The 23,935-nt window shown below is 39.6% G+C and overlaps 1 protein-coding gene across 9 annotated transcripts in view; it reads right to left on the minus strand.

Moving 5' to 3' along the window:
- Positions 1-23,935, minus strand: part of TNIK (TRAF2 and NCK interacting kinase) — a 475,440-nt gene that overhangs the window by 119,452 nt on the left and 332,053 nt on the right. For all 9 annotated transcript variants that reach the window (XM_057306485.1, XM_057306490.1, XM_057306488.1 and 6 more), the window contains 2 exons: positions 18,719-18,844; positions 2,870-2,980 (listed from right to left, as the gene is read on the minus strand). In XM_057306485.1, the coding sequence (XP_057162468.1) occupies positions 2,870-2,980; positions 18,719-18,844 (237 nt within the window). The remainder of the gene's footprint in view (positions 1-2,869; positions 2,981-18,718; positions 18,845-23,935) is intronic.

Here is a 23,935-nt window from a genome sequence, read left to right on the forward strand (position 1 = left end):
AAAAACTTGGAAGAAAAAAAATAGTTAAAAGTTACATTATATCATATACTTTTAATTAAGCACAATATAGTATTTCTCAGAGCTGACAAGAAATCTCCCATTGTCTTTAGCCAATGGGGCTCACATTAAAAAAAAGAAAACAATAGTTTCTAGTTCCTTTATTGGCACCCGTCACTGTTACCTTAACGCTTTATGATATTTGTGACTTTGTGTTCATTGTATAAAATAATTATTTGGTGACATCCAAACCTGACTGTGTTCCATTTCTCCATGAATTACTTCCTCTTTGGCTTATTTATGGCGTGAGTTCTGAAACCTACGGACTTGCTCTAAGGTAGTGATACGTTTCTCAAAGTAATCCCAAATCGGAGTCTAGAAGCAAATTATGTTATGCTAACATTTGCTAATTCAAGGCACTGTATACTTAAGTATTGTCATTTTATTACTTATACTTTTCTGTACTTTTAATTTTCCTCCATAACGAAAAAACGCTGGCATGGAAAGATGAGGTGGACACAAAAAGAAACAAAACTAAATATCTGAATTCTTTTGTTGAAAACACTCAGCATGAGAATCTGGATGCCCCAGAAAGATCCATGTGTACATTCAGGAAGATCAGTAAACACAAACTATGTGAGAAATTGAATCGCTGGTTTGGGTTTTAAAAAAATGACCTTTCCTCTCTAGTCAGTTCCGCTCAAGGTAGGCGTCAAGCAGAATAAAGTGTATGGTTTTCCAGCTTACGCACATGCCGTGAGCACTTGGAGGGACAGAAGACCCCCACACTCCTTCACTAGCAAAGTGGTTGGAAGTGGGTAGAGCACGTAAGTGAGCCAAACAGTGTAGCTAATGAGACCATACGGCGCATGGGAGGCTATCTCTGAAACTGCTTGTCACTGAATGTCCCTTCCAGTGAGTCACCTTACCTCAAATGCCAATATCTTTTGGGAAAATGTATTGGAAGAAACACACTCTAATAAGGTACTGAGAGATACTCATAGGCTGAAACATCAGCTGCTTTCAGACCCATGGCTGATCCCCAGGGCTCCCCATCCATGGGTCCCCAGCAGAGCAGAAAGGTGTATTGCAGGACCAGCACCGGAGACAGATTCTTGGCCCCACTGGGTGGTCTGGACGCCTAAAATAATCCCTTGTGCTTTCTCTAAATGAGTGAAATTCTAAGTCAGAAATTCAAATGAAGTTTACACAAAAGCACCTCAACACTCGAAAATAAATGTCAGATTTGAAGGACAGCAGCAACCATACCCCCTTGTTTCCCGCTCAAATTTTGTCGTGTTCTGAATCAGAAATCTTTTTTGCCCACCCAAGCCATGGAGGTTTTATCCTATGTTTGCTCTTAAGAGCTTTATTTATTTATGTTTTTGTATCTTTTACATTTATATCTCTAATCCAGCTGGAATTAATTTTTGAATATGGTATGAAGCAGGTATCAAGTTTCATGTTTTCCCATGACTCTTCAATTGATCAAGCACTATTTAATGATAAGAGCACCCCTTCCCCATGGCCTGTAGCGCTTCTTTTGCCATAAATCAGGTGTCCAGATGAAGTGGGTCTGTTCCTGGAATCCTGATTCTTCTGTTCCCTTGGCCATTTGCCTATTCTTGGGATAATACCACTCTGTCTTATTTACTTAGTAGCTTTATAATAAGTCTCTATAACTGGCAGCATAAGTCCTCCAGCTCTATTCTTCAAGATTGCCTTGCTGTTCTTGGCCCTTTGCATTTCCATATAATGTTTTAAAAATCAGCTTGTCAATATCCACAGCTATACCTAGAAGGATTTTGATGGGGAGTTCAATGAAACCATGGATCAAGCCAGGGAGAAATCACATCTTCATAATATTAAGTATTCTTATCTGTGAAATGGTATACCCCTTCATTTATTAAGGTCTCCTTTAATTTCTCTCAGTAATATTTTGTGGTTTTCAGTGTAGAAGTCATTCACATCTTTCTGTAAACTTATTTCTAAGTATTTGACTTTTATGCTATTATAAATAATTATTTTTAAGGTTCACTTTTTTTTTGTCCTAATGTGATTTGAATATTTTTAATGTCTTCCATTCATCCATCCGTAAACAGCACATAAGCTGTCTCTCAAAAGTGTATCTTGGACACGTCATGAAAATAGTTTTAACTTGTACTCCCTTAGATTAAGAAGGTAGGGATTATAAATAAATTAGATCGCCAAGCACATCTGGTAAGAATGCTCAGTGAACACACATAGCCTCTATATGGGTAGCAAGAGATAATTAAACTAGTCTGACTGAACTAAAATATGACCATTCACCTTCTTCTCCCTGAACTGAGCTCAGTAACTTTGACACTATCGTCCAGATCGCCTGACTGAGGTCAGTGGACAAAACTGGACAAACAGACATAGTCCTGACTAGCTATTTTGATCAATTTAAGTGACAAAGTCTCAAAGACTCTTTTTTAAATTTAAAATCAGTTAAACTAGGTTCTATATGCTAAAATGGTCAATGTCACGCAATCCTTAAACTAGTTATAAACTTTCACAAATGGAAAATTCAAATGAGTAATCAAAATACCTCCAAGAAATTCATTTCCTAGGTGAGACCTGATCTCTATGATCTAAAATCAGATTTCTAATTGGAAATATCACGGGAAATGAATCCCTTGCTAAGGGAAGTCACCCAATGTCAACCCTCCAAATGAGAGTGCACAGAGCCTGCTCAGAACGGCTCTCACCTCCATGGGAACAGACCCCAAAACTACCACTACCATCATCACTGTTAGAATAAAGACGTTTAAAAACGTCTGCAATGCTTTTGTGAATGTCAGTGGAAGGTTGGTACAAAGTTCAACACGATACTCCGGTCGTCACTTACTCGTAAGATCTCCCTGCAGATGTATGCGATCCACTCCTCCTTCAAGGTGTTACCTTTTGTGTTCTTGATCAGGTCAGTGACAGAGCCAGCGCCACAGAACTCCATCACCAACTGGCAAAGGAAGCAAACATGCTATTATTATAATTACACTTCAACAGCTTCCACTGGGTTGAGTTAAGAAAGCATAAGTCATTCCAGTTGGCTGCTTTAGAATGCCATTCCTGTAGAGAATAAGTGATCATAAGACAGCATGGAAAACATAAACTTGTATCTTAATTTCTTTCTAAAATGACGGAAAAGAAAGATTATTTTTAATTTTCCAACCGGAAAATTATAGTTGGAAATTGAGGGAAATCCCCATATTCTAAGTATTTTTAAAAATGAGGGCAGCTAGGTGGCTCAGATGTAATCTGAGAATATCTCTGTGTTCTTAGCCAGCAACTGATCTCATCTTTCCTACAAAAGTGGATCATTCCCCTGTCTGAAAGAACTATGGTTTTCTAGGCAACCTGATGTTAGGACAATAAAGTATATACTGTTTATGCTATTGGTTTGTAAGTGGCACTGTAAGCTGTCAGAGTGGAGACTATCTGTTTTTAATTAACTTCAGCAAATGTTCCCAGGAGGTTAGACACATCAAATAAATTCAATAAACAATAAGCCTTAATTTAGCACCTTTCATCCAAAAAGCTTCAAGTTCTCTATAAATATAAACTCATTACAGCACTCAGCAACTTTATCAAATAGGCAGAAAATAATCATCTCCCTTATTTAATGGAGAAATAGAGACTAGACAGGAAAAGCAATTCATCTGATTTTACATTCATTTTCTAGGTTTAGGAAACACATCCATTTCCTTACTTTCTCCCCTTTCTTAAAAAAAAAAAAGAAAGAAAGAAAGAAAGAAAGAAAGAAAGAAAGAAAAGAAAGAAAGAGGAAAGGTCTCCAACAAATGGCATCTTATTATTAACTACTTATATTTTTTTCATAATTATATGAAAATAATTCAGAATACTTAGCAATCGAGCTCTGACTAGACACTAGAAACAGAACTAAAATGGACCCATAATGAAATTACACTGACGGCTTTGGCTTTGTCCAAATGTATATTCTTAACATCAGCACCATGTATGCCTAGTAGAAACTCAGTAAAACTCATGAAGTGAGTTTCATGAATGAGTTTCCAATGCCTTTTCTGACTGGTCTTATGATTCCACAAAAGGTAGGGAAACCCTACCATCTTCTCTAGTACCAGTGGAAGTAAAAAGTCCTCGCAGGAGATTTTGTAAGGAAATTTGAGAACTACCCCAGAAGACCACATTGCAGCCCAATAAGAGCTGTGAAATTATCATATGTGATAGTCAGGAAGCTATTAAAGACATAGGTCATGTTAGAAAGAACTCAAGAGTCAACTTGAAGAGGTTCTCACTGGCCAAAAATGGGATGATTTGAGCATCAGTAAGAATAACAACTGCAATGGCTTGAAACATATTAAATTTACCCAAATGCATTAACAAACAGCCCTCAAAAAGAACGGAACTGGCACTGGCTTATTTTGAGACTGGTAAATGGAAGGAAAGAATTTCTTAGACGAGTTTTAGCGCTGGATAATTAAGTAATTAAAAGGGGCAAATCTTCTCTTTATAAAATGCAGGCATTCCATGTAATAAATGAAGAGGACATAATAGAATTAAATGTCACTATTTCATAGTCCCTGACAAACGAATGAATTTAAGCACTGATGAGCAGTGGCTGCTAACATAAAAAACCTAAAAGTAAGGTTAGACAGCATCTGCCTCTCGATTAGAATAACAACATCACCTAAGAAGGAACCTGGCCAAAACCAAATAACAAAAAACAAACCAAAAGAACCCCAGAATCTGATCAAGCATCTATTTCCAACTACCACATTACAGAAAATTCAGAGGACTGAGGAACACGTTACCTCATGGGGATACAACTGAGAAAACCCAGCACAGGAAACTCCACAGGGCAAATGACCCATTTGCTTCAACAAATAAATTGCAAGAAGGAAAAAAGGAGATGGAGGGGATATCTATAGACTTAAAAACAGTAAAAAGATATACCAACAATCTGCAAGGGATGCAACTTATCTGGATATGAGGGTTTCTTTTTTAATCTCAAAATTTTGAGGCAATTAAAGCTTTGAATACAGATTAGATATTTGATGATGCTAAGGAAATATGAGGGTTTTTTGAAGTGTGATAATGGTACTGTGGTTATGTAAAAAAAAGTTCTTATCTGAATTACTATGGATAAAATGATATGATGGTCTTTTCTATAAATGGTGCTGGGACAACTGGATATCCACATGTAAATGATTAGTGTTGAACCCTGACCTCACCACACAAAAAATTATCTCAAAATGGATCAGAGACCTAAATATAAGAGCTGAAACTACAAAACTCTGAGGAGAGAACATAGAGGGAAATCTCCATGACCTTGGACTTGGCAATGGTTTCTTAGCTATGACAATAAAAATACAGGCAACAAAAGAAAAAACAGATAAGGTGGGTTACATTAAAATTGAAAACTTCTGTGCATCAAAGCATACAATGGAGAGAGTGAAATGAAAACCAACTGAATGGGAAAAGTATTTGTAAATCATATACCCAGTAAGAGTCTAGTATCCAGAATATATAAAGGACACTTACAGATCAACAATAAAAATATAAATAACATAATTTAAAAATGGGAAACAGAGTTGAATAGACATTTCTCCAAAGAAGATACACAAATAACAATCACATGAACTGATGCCTAACATCAACAGTCATTAGGAAAGTGCAAATCAATGGGGTAATTGGGTGATAGGCATTAAGGAGGACATGTGGTGTGATGAGCACTGGGTGTTACAGGCAACTGATAAATTACTGAACACTACATCTGAAACTAATGATGTACTATATGTTGGCTAATTGAATTTTTAAAAAAAGTGTAAATAAAAATCACAATAAGATACCACTTTCTACCCACTAGGATAGTTTTAATTTTTGAAAAAAGCCAGAAAATAACATGTGTTGGCAAGGATGTGGAGAAATTGGAACCCTTGTTGGAGGGAATGTAAAATGTTGCAGTCACAGACAGTTTGATGGTTTCACAATAAGTTAACACAGAATTGCCATATGACCTAGCAATTCCCCTTCTAGGCATATGCTCGAAAGAATTGAAAACAAGTATTCAAACAAAAACTTGCATCTGAATGTTCAAAGCACCACTACTCACAATAGACAAAAGGTGGAAGTAACCAAAATGTCCACTATCAGATGAATAACAAAATGTGGTCTATCCATATAACAGAGTATTATTCTGCTATGGAAAGGAAGGACGTACTGATGCCTGACACAACATGGATGGATCTTGAAAACATTATACTCATTGAGAGAAGGACCAAAAAGGCTATGTACTGCATAAATCCATTTACATGAAATATCCAGAAAGCAGATGAGTGGTTGCCAGGTACCGGGGGGAGGGAGGAATGGTGTGAATGGGCGCAGAGTTTCCTTTTGGGGTGATGAAAAAGTTCTGGAACTAGATAGTGGTAACAGATGTACAATACTATGAACTTCATGCCACTGAATTACATATTTTAAAATGGTTAATATGCTAAATTTTGTTATATATATTTTGCCAGAACTTAGAAAAAGTGAGATGATGAGAAGATTGGTTTTGAAATAATAGTAGAAGGGAAGACGTGGGTGAGCATGTGTTTGGGGCAGGACTGGTCAATGATGGAGGGTTGTTGGGGCTAGTTTAGGGCACATGGGTGTCCATTATATTGTTCTCTTACTATTGTGTGTTTGGGGGATTCTCTATAACACAGAGTTAAAGAAAATCCCATTATGTAGCAAACCCTAGTTCAATGGCAGCAGGACAGACCAAAGGAACATCCTTGGGTAGAAAGAAAATATTTTCCCAAGTGAGCAAAATATGTTCGTGCCCTTTCTCAAATCCTATTTTGAAGAACACAGTGACCAGACCTCCTACGAATGCCCCCATTGCTCCTGTATCAGCTGGAGAACACGTCCTACCACTGAGCTCTATTAGGCCACGTAATTATAGTTCCCAAAGAACGCAGTGGAAGCCCAGTGGCTCTGGTCTTTTAAAATTAGATTGGACAAAACACTTTCAAATATTCAGTAGGAAACCATCCTGCTCTAGCCGGGCACTAATGTCAGTGATTTCTGTAATTTGCTTCTCTATTCAGCTCCAGCTGAAGGCTGCTAAATTCTTTTCATCTCACTACGGAATGAAGTGATTGTTAAATTATGTAATGGGATTTTTTTTTTTTAAGAGAAAGAAAGGAAGAAACCAGCATTTGCTAGGAACAGGTTCCCACAGCCACACAGCAACACTGATAATTACTGCCACCACGCAGCAGGGACCCTCCCTCACCACAAGTAACCTCATCACATCAATAAACAGAAACAGGGCTCAACATGTCAAGCCCAGCAGCGGTAAGTCAATAACTTCCCATCTCACAAGCAAGAAATAATGGATCATTAATATTCTCCCCAAAAGAAAGTTCTCAAAGAGTTGACACTGGGGCAACAATACTCGTTCACATTTACTGAGAATTTGCCACGTGCCAGGCACTGGGCTCAGTGATTTGCAACTACTGTTTCATTAATTCTCCTTCCCCTCAATTCCCTTTTCCTTATTTACTTGGAAATGAAGCTTAGTTATGGTCTGCAGGCGTATCCAGAGTCTATATAGTTATTAAGTAAGTAGAGCGGGGTTGAAAGCATGGTGCTCTCTCAAGTACTAGCTATGTGACCTTGGGCATGCATGTTCTCTAACCACCCTGGGCTCAGCACCCCACCACCAGCACTATAAAATGGAAAATAAAATAAAATAAAATAAAATAAAATAAAATAAAATAAAATAAAATAAAATAAAATGTATGATGTGAACATTAAGTGTGTCTATGAATGTAAAACTCCTAGTAGCCCCAAATCTTAAACTGTATTTATTACTTTTTATCTATTGGTCTGTTTGTACTTCTTAAAAAAAAGTAATGAGGAAGAGTTTCCAACTCAAACAATGGTATCAATAGCTTCCCAAGATCCACTTTACTTGGATGGTGAAAAAATGGCTGACAGGTGCGTATAAAGGGCATTGCACACATGTGTTTCTAAAACCCCTAATTAATAAAAGAGCACGAAGGACACATGTCCTTTTTTCAAGCTGGTATCTCATGGCAAGAAGAAACATGCATTCCAGGATGTTGGATCTTTTATTTGGAAAGCTGAAGAGGTGGAGGGAGAGGTTTAGAAGGAATGGCACATTTGAAATGCTCATTCAATACCACCTAAACAACTGGGTCAGAAACAGGATACACCTACATGTCACTTGGGAAGACAGAAGGATGGCTGGGTTGGAGGTGAGGACAGAAGCAAGCTCATGCAGGATGGGGGTTGGACCTGGACCTAGAACTGGAACCATTCCACAGAGGAGATATTTGAGAAACAGCACAGTAGGGATGCCTGGGTGGCTCAGTCAGTTAAGCGTCTGCCTTTGGCTCAGGTCATGGTCCCAGGGTCCTGGAATCGAGTCCCACATCAGGCTCTCTGCTCAGAGGGGGGCCTGCTTCTCACTCTCCCTCTGCCTCTCCCCCTGCTCATACTCCTTCTCTCTCTCTTTCAAATAAATAAATAAAATCTTTAAAAAAGAGAGAGAGAGAAGAGAAACAGCACATTTAGTGCAACCCAATTAAGAGGGAAAGGGTTACTTGGATGACTTAGACATAGTAGTTATTTCTATCTAAATTAAAAAGTCAAATTATTTCCAGAGCCTGAAAATCTGGGGTTAAGTCTAATGTTTCTAACCATTAAATAACATATTTTTAATTACATAAAAAAAGGTTAACTTTTAAAAACAAAGAGTTTTTTTTTTAAAAAAAACAAAGAGTTCTAACATATGTCACAACTTACGTGGTTGTTCATCATGTATTTTTGTCAGTTGTCTTCTATTTCTGACCACCAAGTTGTTTTTTCTTAGAAGTTGTGGGGGGAGGGGACAGTATTTAAGCAAAAGGTCTTTCATCTCAATTGAGCCCAGAGGGAATTTCAGAATCAGTGTCTGAGCCAGCCCTGAGCTCACCTCCTCATCGGGAGGGACCTTCAGGATGCAGTCACTTGCTGTGGTCACTTCTGACCTGCGCTTTCCAGCCCCTATCACCTCTCAAGGAATTTTAAAAGGTGTATCCTTAGAGCCAGCTTAAGAAGCTTAGGACGATTTCGGGGGTCCCTACAGTATTCGCTTATATGCTGGTTAACTGGTTTTAAGTTCCTGTAACAAGAAACACTTTATGGTATTTAAAAACTACAGGCACTAGCCAAAAATACCCTAATTTTTTCCCCCGAAATGTCACTAGTCAGTCAGTCACCCACAGGAATAACTGACTACTAACAGGTCCTTTCTTTTATAGTAAAAGGAGGGGCAAGAGACAGGGGAGAGGAAGAGGAGGGGGCAGGATGCCAAAGGTCCATCTGAAACGAGAGAGGTTTGAACCCAGCAATTGCAGGGGCACTCGAAGAAAGGGGTAGGGAAGATAAACATCCAAGAATTCACAGCTCTGCAGAGGATCAGCCTATTGACCTTGAAGGTCCAGAAACATCAGCAAGGCAAGGGTATTTTTATCATGTGTGGCTGCGAATAGCCACACATCTCATCTGCATGATTTATGAAGGTGGAAACAAAACCAGGACTTTGTTATAGAATGCTGTCTCACTTGCCAGAGGGAGTTTAAAGTCCCACAATATCAAATACATGTGTATACAAGTACAAAAAACTGGGAGGCATACCTATGAACACATTTATCATTTAAATCAACTTATGTAAAGGTGAGGTAAAACTGTTGGGAATTCCAAATTTGAAGAAGCAACCTAAACAATTCTTTGCATTCATTTTTAAACTAGCATGTATTTCTTTTTAAGATTTTATTTATTTATTTGACAGAGAGAGTGAGAGAGCACAAGCAGGGGGAACAGTACAGGGAGAGGGTGAGGGAGAAGCAGTGGGGCTCCATCCCAGGACCCTGGGATCATGACCTGAGCCCAAGGCAGACGCTCACCCATCTGAGCCTCCCAGGCGTCCCCATAAACTAGCATGTATTTGAAAAAAAGTATTCCTTTGGTATTTACATTATAATTTTAGACTTGAAAAAGAAGTGCTTGAACTATAAATTCTAAGTTTTCCAAAGATAAAAAAATCGAGTCTCAAGGATGTGAAGTGTCCCAAACTTTATCGATATAGTTTCTGGATAATGAACAACTTTATACCTTGAGAATGACAATGGCGGTTTGAGTATACAGCGCCAACTGGTATTTTTAGCCACAAGAAGCCATTGGAAAGTCTCAACGGTCAATGGTCACCACGTCTAAGGAGAGAGCGTCTCAGCGTCAGCATGGCTCTATTTAAGGAATGAGGGAAGTTAGTTGCATCTTGTATTTGATTTCTGGTGCTCTCATTTCTCAGTATGTATGCAAGATCTGCTGGCGAATTTTTCCTATTAGGAGTAAACCATTACACGTCCATTCTGGCCAGGGACCCGCTCACAGAAACTAACCTTATGAAGGCTGTAAGAAATGTTCAAGTCTGCTCGTCAGAATGTTACACCCAAATAGAAGGCCATGGGGAGGGGATGGGAAAGCAAGCTTTCAGACAAGTAAAAATAGGAAAAGAAAAGAAAATACTAGCCTTAGAGGACTTACGATTAAACAACTTGATAGTTGAGGATTTTGAGAAGCACAACTTAAATGGAACACAGACTTTAGCTCAGAATTCATCTAGAAAAGGAACCGGGGGTTTGTATAGCCCAATAGCAGAATAACTTTGGGCACACAGAAGTCTTCCTTCTGCTAAGCTGAAAAGCAGTTTAAGCACAATTCAAATGAAATTCATTGGCATAAAAGAAGAAATCATTTGTATATTCTTGTCACAGAATCATGCACCAATTCATTAAAATGGCTCTTTTAAAGCTGAACCCAGGCCCTACTGCGATGTATTAAATTAGGAATGGCTTTCACTCTGATTGTACGGAAGTAGCATATCCTCTCTCTTTAGGTCATGCAAGAGGGCAGCTCTGAGTCTGGGAGCCTGTTCACAATCACTCCTCCTAATATTGTAGACACTCCTTCTCTAATTACCAAAGTCTGCCTTTCAAAAATTTCTACTCACAAATAATAAGATTCAATCCCTTCTTCAGACAAGTGACCTAGGTTCTACATATATGAAGAAGGGAGTTCTTTACTTACATAAGTGACACGGGGGGGGGGGGGAAGAAAGGAAAGGAAAAAAAAGTCTCATTTCTGATACATAGAACTCAAAAAAGACAAATTTCAAATTGTTCAAAAGACTCAGCTACAGGTGGCTTGAATTTTTAATAATGCTATCTGCAGCACTGCATATTTAAATCTTAAAACAACCAAAAAAATGCAAGTGGGCTTGACCTTTGGCCAGACAAGATGCTACAGCAAATGTAAACGATATAAGTCCTAGGTTTGGGGACTGTGGCCAATATCACTGCAGATTCTAGAAAGGTTCTCTCGTGCGTACATCTCAGTATCTCCTTCCCAGATGATGTTTTGCAGGAGCCGGACAAGTAATGTCAATGCATGAAGTTGAGTGTGTGCAGAAGGCAACAGGGAACACTGGGACCTCTGGTCCAAACTGGAGTGGGCATGTGCTCTCCAAACAGCTATCACAACCTACTGCTACTAGGGATTTCAGGCCCACATTTCCATATCATCCTATTTTTCAAAACTTTTCAAGGAATCCAGACTTTCGTGTGAAAACTATTTGATTTTTTTCTAATGTTGGCATAATTAAACCACCACCACCTTATGCGAATCAAACTAAATACATTCACCTGGACAGTATTTAGCCTCTGGGCCGTCAGTTTGAAAACCCAAACCTACTCTAACATTGCCATTTTTTAATAAGATTTTTATTATTTATTTTTGAGAGAGAAAAAGACAGACAGGGAGAGAATGAGTGGGGGGAGGAGCAGAGGCAGGGGGAGAAGCAAACTCCCCGCTGAGCAGGGAGGCTGACATGGGGCTCCCCTTGAGGACCCTGGGATCATGACCTGAGCCGAAGGCAGACACTTAACTGACTGAGCCTCCCGGGTGCCCCTGCCATTTTTTTCTTTAAGTTACCACTTTTATAAGGAAGAAACCGAATGTCAGAGATGCTGCTTCTGCCGATCCTAGAACCCAGGTCTCTGGATTCCAGGTTCTGATTCTTCAGCCCACTGCTACTATGTTTGTCCCCAAAATGCACCCATAATTTGTTAACTCTTGGCTCTGCAATGCTACACTCTTGCAATCTAACGAATGGCTTACGGAGACATTGCAGTACAGTAATCTGCTGTCTTACTTGACCACCCTACATTTCCGAAGCTAATCAGAAATTTATTGTTTTTAGGGTTTCAGAGGGGAGGAGGTGGGGGACTGGGCTAGCCAGTGATGGGTATTAAGGAGGGCATGTACTGCATGGAGCACTGGGTGTTATATGCAAACAATGACTCATGGAACACTACATCAAAAACTAAGGACATACTGTATGGTGACTAACATATCAGAATAAAAGAAAAAAAGAAAAAAAAAGAGAAAAAAATATATTTATTGTATTCATAACATACTCTAGTCCTGTGATTGTGGTGGCATCAGAACAGACAGCAAAACATGTGTGATTTTGCTTTCTAGTGTCGGAGAAATTGGTGTGCCTGGTGGATGGTACTTGTCCCTCACTCCCGGTGCCTGAATGGTATGCAGCAGAATGGAGAGCTTCTCCCCACCGAGGTGAGGCGGAATGAGATGGCAATGTCGTGTGACAGAGCTTGCTTGTTTCCAAGAGATCAGAATCTTTATTGAAAGAGCTCTCTTTTTTGATTTCCGGTTCAGGCCCTCAGCAGTTGATAAAGTAGAATTACTTAGCCATTATCAGAAGTAGTTGTATTTCCGCAAAGAGATGGTTCTAAACAAGAGTTTATCTCTACAACAAGATTGATAGAATTCGCACAGATTATAATTCAATCAGACACCTTAAACAGCACACATATTGGCTGGTAGGCTATGTGCAAAAGCTCCAGCCACGACAAAGGAAATAACTGGGGAATATTTCATGTAGTCTGAATACTGGGAATAAATGTTAGCAAGTGCTGCTTTGGGTGGCTATAGGTTATGTCTCTATATAATTCAGAATAACATTTTTATATAAATGCAATGCCAACCGAATGCCATTAGTACAAAGAGTCAACTATCTGTGACCTTTGCAATTGTTTGCTAAAACATTCCCGGAAGGTTTAATGTACTCTCCAAAGCATATTTCTTAGACTTTGCATCAGTCTTATTAGTAGCTAACTGGTCCTGCTACCCTCTTTGAAATTTGGGGTACTGAGGAATGAAGGTTAAAGGTGAAGTAAAAATAATTGAAACCCAAAGCCTCAATCCTATTTGGAACACCAACTTTTGATATCAGAACTATTTCTCACAACTTAAAAAAAAAAAAAAGAGTGTAGAACTCAGGGGCTCGATTCTAGCATCAGACAGCCTGGAGTTGGCTAACACACTGGCTTTATCACCCACCAGCTGGGAGACCCTGGACAAATTTCTTAATTTCTCTGAGCCAAATTTCCTGATCTGTAAAGTGGGAATAATGATAATATCTAATTTGTAGAGTGGTTGTAAAGATCTAATGAAATAATATGACAAAGCAAAAACACAAAAACTTGGCATGTGATAAGCAAGCAATAAATATTACCTGCTACTGTTATTATTAACACGGAATGGCTCAAATTTAGTGAGTCAGAGGCCTTGGAATAGCTATACACTACCATATTCTACAATCAAGTTCTCACCAACATCGTAATCTGGTACTAATTTCCTAATTATTATGTTTCTACTCTGCCTTTACTTTTCCAAGTTCCCCGTCGGTTTGTTGTCCAATAGAAAGAGCACAACCAGAAAAAGAAGATGCTCTTGCCCTCGGGAGCATTTCATGGCTTTGTATTTTCATCTCCAGTGACACAGAAGCTAACGGACGATTAGGGACATGGGGATGGACAGAACGTCCTCTGTAGGAGCACCAACAGATAAATGCTAGGTCCTCTGTCTCCCAAGCAGAACATGGGGCCGGTAATATTTCATTGCAGATGGGAAAATGGAACGTGAAGGCCAGGATCCTCCCATGGGGCCTGGGTTTGGGAGGGATCACTACTTGCAGACCTCCCTTTGCCAACTTCAGGAAGGGGATTAGCTTGTTAAAACAGTCTCCTAACTGGTCTCCTTGCTTCTGCTCTGGCCCCCATCTGGTCTAATCTCAACCCAGCAACGAGAGGGACCCCTTAACCATGTGGATCAGTTTCCATCCCTCCATGTTCAAAGCCCTCCAGTGGCCCCTCACCTCACTCAGAGTAAAAGCTGACATCTTTCCCACGGTCTGTAAGGCCCTGCATGATCCGGCCCCACGTCTCATCTCCCCATGTTTCTGGTCACACTGCTCCCGTTGTTATTCTCGGAAAACACCAGGCTTGGAATGCCCTTCCTTGAGTTACCTACAATGGGGCTTCCCCTGGCTGCAACCCTATTAACTTCCCCTGCTCGACAAGGCACTGGTCAGCTTCCAGCATTCTCTGCAGTCTTCTTACGAATCATGTTTATTGCCTGTGGTCTATAGTAGGACGTATGCTATGTGGAAGGAGGAGCTTTCTTCAGTTTTGTTCACTGACATAGCCTGAGTGCCCAGAAGAGCGTCTTGTGCCCAGCCAACGTTTGATATATATTTGCTGGATGAATGAATGGATGGATGGTGAATCAGTAAGCGAATATATACGCATGCAGATTCTCGATTCCCAGCAACCACTGCTGTCTTCATGGGAGGAGCAACTGGCCAGGGTGAGAACCGGCAGGCAGCAACTGGTTCCCAAGAGTACAAAACCTCCTGTTCACGCCATGCAGATGCAAATAGGCATGCTGCTTTCTCCCAGTGCCAACTGGAAAACGGGCTGCAGGTTTCGCTTATTAAAAAACAAAAACCGAAAAACAAACTTCCAGTGCCTTTCACAGAACTTCAGGCCAAGCTAAATTGTCACAATTCAAGACGCTAGCATTCTGGCTCTGCATTCATCCATTAATGAGCTTTGAGGCCCTGGGAAAGTCAGTTAACTTCATGGGGACCCAGCAAAATAAAGGACAACTAATTTTCTTTCCAACTTAAAAAATCACAGCATTAGGAAAAGGAAAAAAACCAGTCAATCCCTGCTTGACCACTCTTCTCTTTCCTTCAACCAATGAATTCCAAATAAATATCCAGATTTTAACACCACACTCTCACAAGAAAACCAACAATCCTATCTGGCCCATCTCACAAAAGAAATGATATTAATAGTTGGGTGTGACTCAGCTTATTTTCCTGCAGGTGATTCCTGAAGGTGGTGGTTCCAAAGCTCCATTAATGCTTTCTTTTAACTGGGAACCATGCCCCTGACCAAACAAAACATCTCTCTCCAGACAGTACTAGAATGGCTAGCATTCTCCATTTGTTATCTGCTGAAGCTTATGGCAATATGGGGTCATTGCTAAAAAGCTAGATTCTTGATGATGTAGAATTCCTGTAGAAACACAGAGATATTCCAGCTTTCGTCATCTCATCATTTCTGTTGACCCCATAGGCCATAGGTAAATGAGCTCTCCAAGTACCTGTAGCAATCTGCTTTGTACCAACAATATTAACAACCAAGTGTGTGGGAATGATAATCACTTTCCTTTACAGACCAACTATTTTATCAGCATCATACGCCCAGTACCTTCCCAGCACTGAGGACACTGAGCTGCAAACAACACAATCCTTGTCCTCAGGGAACTGACTGTCTATGAGGAGCAAAGACAGCCCCATGAGAAGCAATTAAAAAAAAAGAAGGAACAGAAATGGCTCTGATGTTCAAGTTAAAAGAAAGCTTAGAAGAAAAAAAAGCAGACATAAAAAAGAAAAAAGATTTCAAAAATTAAATTACTGAAATGACTACCCAGATACAAATATCTTCAACATCATTGGTATATATTATTCTAGACATCCCCACCATTTATATATATATAGATGGAGAGATAGATACATTTTTTTCTTTTCTTCCTTTTTTTGACAAAAATGAAAATGTGTTTTATCTAATCATAGCATTTAAAAAAGGCTTTTAAAAAACCTCATTATAATAGTTAATCGTCCATTGTAAATATACATCTATAGCATTTTAACTGGCTGAGATACCTTTCACAGCACCCTTTAATGGACTGACTTTAAGCAATTCCCTATTGGTTAACTTCTACATACATCTTTATGTAGTTACCCAAATATTTATTTAGGATACATTCCTGTATATCTGTGTGTGTGTGTGTGTGAGAGAGAGAGAGAGAGACAGACAGACAGACAGAGAGCATGTTTACCCATATGTATTCCAATTGCCTTTGAGTAAAGATAGAGTACCAACCTCCAACCTTCATTTCCATAAGCAGGGGCTGCGAGTGTCCATTCTGGGTACATCATTTAAAGAAAAAAATCTTTGCCAATCTACAAGTTAAGAAATGGTATTTCATTCTTGTTTCCTTTTGCATTTATGTTGTTGGTATGATTATATTTAGAACATCTTTACAGGTAATTGATATTTCTTACTTTGTTAATCAGTCTTGTTCTTTTTTTTTTTTTTTAAAGATTTTATTTATTTATTTGACAGAGAGGGAGACAGCCAGTGAGAGAGGGAACACAAGCAGGGGGAGTGGGAGAGGGAGAAGCAGGCTCCCAGCGGAGGAGCCTGATGTGGGGCTCGATCCCACAACGCTGGGATCACGCCCTGAGCCGAAGGCAGATGCCCAACCAACTGAGCCACCCAGGCGCCCCTAATCAGTCTTGTTCTTAACTCAATCTTTCCCTTAGTTTCACATTTTACTATTGATTTATAAAAACTTTCCATCTCTAAAGGCTACTAAATTCTTTCTCATCATATACCAAATGGATATTTTTCCCGAATCAGTTATTTCCATTTTTACTCTGTTTATTATGTTTGGGGGGTTTTTTGTTTTTTTGTTTGTTTGTTTGTTTTTGTAATGGGAAATTTTAAGAAATGTATATAGGCAAGTTCATTAAAATTCTGTTCTGTGGATATGCCCTAGCATATATGCCCTCATATATCTTTCTTTACAGCAATTTTCTCCTACTACTTTTACATTTTTAATTTTCACATTTATACCTACAAGACATTTAAGAGGCCATGATTAAAATCTTACTATAACTCTTTCAGAAATCACATAAAAATATATAAAATCAATGTGATCTTACAAAGAGGGTTTATTTACCCAAAAATACTTTTTTAAATTTTAAATTTAAAGATGGGACTTATAGGGAAAAAAAATAACCAGCAGCTCTTTTCACTTCCAGAGATTGTAGTATTCAATTATCAAATGACATGAAAATCTTGTTATTTTTCTGAGCTAACATTACTATATTCTTTTTGGTCACCCATTCTGTTCACTGTGTATGTTTTATCTTCTCAGCTGGACCACAGATGTCTTTTGCATTAAGAGAGTAGACTGAGATTCTTTGATAAATTATCCATGAAATAGTAGTCATGGGATTCACACAATTTAGTATATAATTTGGCATATAGTAAGCTCTGCCTAATTAAATAAATTTTGTGTGCCAGACACATATTAAGAACTCCAGAAAATGAATAAGATGATAAGTGGTTAAAAGGGTATTTTTAAAGTAATTAATCCAATGGCAACATATGGGATGAACAGAGATTCAAGAAAGAGAGAGACGGGTAGACCAAGTAGAAGTCTACTGCAAAATCTAGGCTTCCGCTGAATGGGCCCACCAGCCTGAGAGACTAAGAATGAATGAATGATCCATGGACAGTAATCAGGAAGATGAGACGAAGAGCAATCTGAGCAGGGCAGGGAGGGGAGTAGTGGTTTTGGTATCAGACCTACTGAACCTACTTTCAGTGGGACAGACTGTCAAAGATACAGGACCGGGGCACACAGCTAACTGTACTTATACCATAGCACACTGTGTTAGCTATTTCACTCACAGAATGGGAATTTAAATTTCAGTCATCCACACATTAGTGATAGGCTAGGAAAAAGACTCCAAGAGCTTGGTTTGATCATTGCTCTGCCACTTCTAGCTATAAAGACCTTAGGGCAATTTATTACCATCTTTGTAAGCCTAAGTTTTGTCATCTACGAAATGAGGAAATAATAATGTCTCCCTCGAAGAGCTGGAATAAATGATATAATACATAAAAAGCAAACAGCATGATGCCTAAAATGCAATAAAAACTCAATACATGTAGTAAGTAGTGGAAAAACCAGAGAACTTAATAACTTGCTCTAGGGATGGTCCACATTAAGGGATAAAAGATAAAGATGGTTAAAAGATGGAGGGGCGCCTAGGTGGCTCAGTGTGTGAGATGTCTGACCCTTGGTTTTGTCTCAGGTCATGATCTCGAGGTCATGAGATCAAGCCCCATGTCAGGCTCCATGCTCAGCGTGCAGTCTGCCTGAGATTCTCTCTCTCCTTCTCCCTCTGCCCCTCCCCCAACTTGTACACGCACACACACACACTCTCTCTTTCAGTCTCTAAATAAATAAAATCTTTTAAAAAAAGATACTTAAAAGATGGGAAAGAACCTTGAAAACACAATGTTATGGAAATCATGGGGCTAAGAGTTTCAAAGAAGGAGTTAATCAATCCAACATGAGGACAGAGAAACGAACCATTTGGCCCTGGTTGTCCTTCATGTAAGAAGCAAATCTGGAGAGCACTACATACCCAAAGTTGGTCGTCCATGCCTGGTGGGTTCTTTTTGATAAAAGCACCATAGTATGTAGCAATATTTCGGTGATGAGAATATTTCTTCAACATGTTAATTTCTTGTTTGATTTCTTCCTCTTCATCCTGTATTAGAACAAAAATATTCTGTCATAAAAATCCATTGTCTTTAGTAGGATTCTGTTTTTTTTAATCACCATCTATATCAACTATGTAATAAATTCTTAAGTTTTTTCTTCTGTAGTGATAAACAAGCATAATTTTTATATAACTTGACTTTCTCTCTTGACTACAAAAAAAAATTACAAGACAACATATCAGCAATCTAAGAGGGTCTTCTGTTTGTACAGCAAACAGGCAGAGCATGTAACCTGCTAGGGAAAAAAATCTCATCCTTTCACCCTGAAAAGATCAAGGTAGACAGACTATTGAGATAAAATTCACTCTCGGCTTCTGGGAACTATGTCCACTGAGTACCTACCACTGATCATATCTGGTATAGGAAAGATTGGGGAAAGAAAAAAATACAGGCTCTGAGATTTAAAATTTGTTAGGTTCATTTTCTTTGAAGCCTACTTTTATTGAAGTAACTGATTGAAGATGATGAAAGTCAGATGGGAAAGGGAGCGAGGGTAGTTTCTAGATCTGAGGAAGTTCACAAAACAGGAGTACTCATCTCACCTTCAGGAAACTAAACATAAAAAGAAAGGAGGAATGTGGTAGTGCCATGGATGTGAAAAGAGGTAACTCTCCTACAGACTAAGTTTCCTGGTATTCAGGTTCCGTTCATTCTGAATTTCAGTTTGGAGTCCGTCAACTTGGGCCACGTTTGGAAGCCCTGGCATTACCAGCGGAGTGTGCAGGTGCTCTCCCATAATTTTATTTTGATATGTACACATTAATTGGACTGTAAACCATTTTATTTCTAAGACTGGTGGAAAAAATTCCATCCAAGGAGAGTTGTTTCAGATGCAGCAGTAGTAACAATGATCTCTGTGTGTAGGTTGTTTAATCACCTTTACCTGCAAGGCTGCTCATGCTGTGTCCCTGTCTGTCCCTTTATCCCTTGAGCTGTTCAGCCTCACTTCAGTGTCAACAAGGTCCTGCCCTTCTGTGGTCTTCCATGGGATGTTTTCTTTCCCCTTCCTCATCTTCACATAATTTTTACTCATTATTCCTATTGAGTTTATATGACCCTCCTCAGGATGTCTTCCCTAATTCTCTCAGGCCATGTTAAGTCCCCATCTCCCCCCACACCGCTATATCTTATCCACCCCCTACACTTCATACGCGCACCCTATTTGTTGGTCCCCGTATGGAGATGTGTCATAACTGCTCTTTTACTTGACTCTCTTCTCCATGGATTGTAAGGCCTCCTCTGCCTTCAGGTCTCTGTTCCAGACTCCCTTCCCCAGCAAAGCTCCCTGATCTGACTGACTTGGTTTGAGCCTCACAGATCATCACATGTGTCTCCCTTTGTAGCACCTTTCCATTTGACCATTTGATTAAACTCTCTCTTCCCCATCAGTCCATAATAACTGTTAACACAGGAATGGTTCCTGCTTTTGCTCTCTGTAACATGCCCAGCACCAGCCAAAGTGCCTGTGAAGAAACATGAATAAAAGAACGAACAGCCACGGGGCGCCTGGGGGGCACAGCGGTTGAGCGTCTGCCTTCGGCTCAGGGCATGATCCTGGCATTATGGGATCGAGCCCCACGTTGGGCTCCTCCGCTATGAGCCTGCTTCTTCCTCTCCCACTCCCCCTGCTTGTGTTCCCTCTCTCACTGGCTGTCTCTATCTCTGTCAAATAAATAAATAAAATCTTTAAAAAACAAAAAAAAAATGAACACCTGCAAAGGGCGAGCTGCTTACAGCAGCATTAGTGGGGCTTGAAAGGAAATGGTAAGAATGAGATGAGAAGAATGGTGAAATGCTGACATTTTCTGACCACGCAAAAATAAGTTTTACTGAAAAACAATGGAGATCTGCCAACCTAAGAGAATGAAACGTGTTACATGTCACATGGCTTAACAAAATCGAAGACTAGGTATCTCAAAATAGAACGTATGATTGGGGTGCTGAGCTGAGGAGAAGCACGTGGCCCTCACGGTGAGGAGGGGAGTTCAGGAGGGAGGGGCTGGGACGGTGGCTGAGGGAGGGGATGTCGTACTGCTGACCGCTGAGTTCTTCCCTGCAACTATCAGAAACTACCTACACTTTTACCGTTGGCCTGGGGAGAGACTGACCTTCACAGACCTTCCACTTATTGAAGGGTGCCCACAGCACACCTCAGATGTCTTACTGTGGTGCATAGTGAGCTATTTTAAACCTACCACGTGGGGCCAAATAATTGCAGACGAATGCAGGATGTGAGCGGATGTACCTTAGGGAAGCCCACACAGAAGGGGAGAAAACAGACCTGAGGGTTTCTGTGGGCAGCCTGGTATCGACAGCTGCTTCCACTAAAGAGGCAACTACATGAGGCAATAAAACACCCATCCCTCTCCCATGGCAGCCGGCCAGCCTCACCTCCAGTCATTCTTAGCGACAAGTTGGTTCTATAAGAATTGCTGCTGGCTTCCTAGGTTCTCAACAGGATGGAGGGTCACGTGGGAGAATCCACGGTGGGGCGGGGGGGGGGGGAGTGTCGTAAAAAAAGCTTACTGTACTATTAAGAAAATGAGACTTTATGAAATAGTTAAATAACAGTATAATTCAATATATAATTAAATCCAAAATAAATGGTATTGGAGATCAGAATGAAGGCAGTATGCTCTCCATCACTTTGTAAAGGTAAACTGAGGCAATATGAAAATGAAGAAAGCATATGCACTGAGTCAGAAAAATGAGGGTGGGCAGGTGGGGTGCATGTTCTCTTTGGGCTCCATGATCTTAGGAAAGTAACCCACCTTTTACAATTTCAGTTTTCTCTTCTATAAATAGATATAGATTTTATAATAGTATTTTATTATATGCCCCTGTCTTTTGTGATATTTGAACGAAGTATGTGAAAGTTATAACGTGTAATACAAAATAAACATTATTATTAATCTTGTCAACCAATAAATAAATAAATAACAAGAGTAGAAGAGCAGGAATGAAAGCATCCTGAATTTTAGTTTAAATTGCATGGCTTCCAAGCACAATTACGGAACCACTATGGGTCATGGTTATGTAGCTCTAGCACAGAACCTTGACCTTGATATTATATGACCTTGTAAGTGGGCATGCATTTTATTGGGCTACTATTTATCCCAATTTCTAGTCTACGGCATTGGTGGCAGCAAGTTAGTCAGTGGCATTGAAAGGGACACACTTACTAGTAACTACAAGAATTTATTTAACCACTCGACAAGAACCCTACCCTCTCACAACATGGCTATTGAAAAGCATGAGTCATAATGCTTTCAAAAAGACAAAGACAACAACAGAGGCCAGAGTTAGATTACAAAGTTATAAGAGAAGGAAGTCTTGTGTTTTGTAAATGGACTATTCTCATGTCTTAAGAATTAGCAAAAGGATCGAGTCCACTGGGAAATTAATGACCTTTGGGTCATAATGAAAAACAAAGTAATGGTATCAAACTGTCACAAATTTTAAAAGGGACTAGTTTTAATAAGCCAAGTCCAGTACACTAGGAAGAACCATTACCTCGGTCATGAGACTTCTAAATCTAGTCCAAGCTGATTCATTATGTACCCTCAGACATTGCATATGGACTCTCTAAATATCAGTTATGTGAATGAAAATAAGAATATCTATTTAAACCACCTCTCAGGCTTAGAAATTATCAAGTGCTTATTTAAGCATAGCTTTATTATCAAAATAGAGACGATTGTCTTTTTCTCAAGATCATGGGAATCTATTCATTGCTTTGTATTTGTGGTAGACTTGGGTAGGGGAGGGGTGGCAAGGCCGTGATATTTGGCAGCCTCCCTCATGAAGGGATGGGATCCATTTCCTCTTCCTGTCTCTGGATTTGGCCATGTGACTTGCTCTGGGCAATGAGACGTAGCAGAGGCTGGAAAATTACTTGTGCACTGGGGCTAGCTCTCTCTCACTGCTTACAGAAAAACCTTCCGTGTAAGAAGCCAGGACTGGCCTCCTGGAGGATGGCAAACCATGTAAGAGAAAGTGGTTTTCAAATGCAAAGAAATGGATGCTTCCAGGAGACGCTTTTAAGCCACTGGCTACCTCTGATGATGATCTCATTTAATGATATGATACTGTGGTCAGAAAATATAGCCAAAGCCAACCTTACGTAATGTTTGCTGCGCACCAGAAGCTGTGTATTTAATATGCAAAACAGCTCTATGAAGTAGATGATTTAATGATCCCATATAAGTGAGCAAAATTAATTTCAGACAGGTTAAGTAACCCCCCAAGTTCACTCGTATATTAAATGTCAGAGCTAAGATTCAAAGCGAGATTCGTCTGACTCCAAAGCCAGTGCTCGTAATTCATTCTCTACTGGAGACGCATAGACAGAAGAACAGCTCCCCATGGGGATAAAACTCAAGCGGCTCATGACGAAGGAAGTGTCTGGGAGCATGTTAAGCCAGTGATGAAGAGAAACCTGCCTTTGGTCCTCCAATTAAAGAAGCTTGTTAGCACACAATAGTATTTGCTTATGAATGACATCAGGGGATAAAGGAGGGATTTTAAGTTGCATATTTAATACACAGGGAATATCCTTTAAGCATCTACAATATGCTAGGACTGAAACATGGACTTAATAAGATAATATTAGTGTGCTCTATAACAAAGAGGTTGCCCAACATTTAGCTCTCAATCCACAGAACAAGAATAAAACTGTGTAACTCGTATAATAATCCAAGGGCCTGGTCAGTTTGAACTCAGAAGAAAGTACGAGATGTAGAGACTCCTAAGTGCCACTTCACCCTAGGTGTGTGGATACTGGTCGGAACCACTTCTGCTCTCTCCATAGCACTTGCAGCATTAGGCAGTTCTGTCAACGTCCCTGTTGACAGAATATGACACAAAGTTGAAGATAGTTCATTGTTAAAGAATCACAGGCAGTAGAATGTGAAGGGATTGTTGACATTTTCTAGGATGTAATTTTATAATGTTTTAAAATAATTTGTAATAGTGAAATCCCTGCCTCCAGGAGAAATTTTATTCAGGATGGCAACACAGAGCATCAACAAAAACTGGATTTTAAAAATCAGTAACATTTATTTTTATGAGTTTAACTA

Source organism: Ursus arctos, unplaced genomic scaffold (genome assembly GCF_023065955.2).
Source record: "Ursus arctos isolate Adak ecotype North America unplaced genomic scaffold, UrsArc2.0 scaffold_4, whole genome shotgun sequence".
In the NCBI taxonomy this organism is placed as follows: Eukaryota; Metazoa; Chordata; class Mammalia; order Carnivora; family Ursidae; genus Ursus; species Ursus arctos.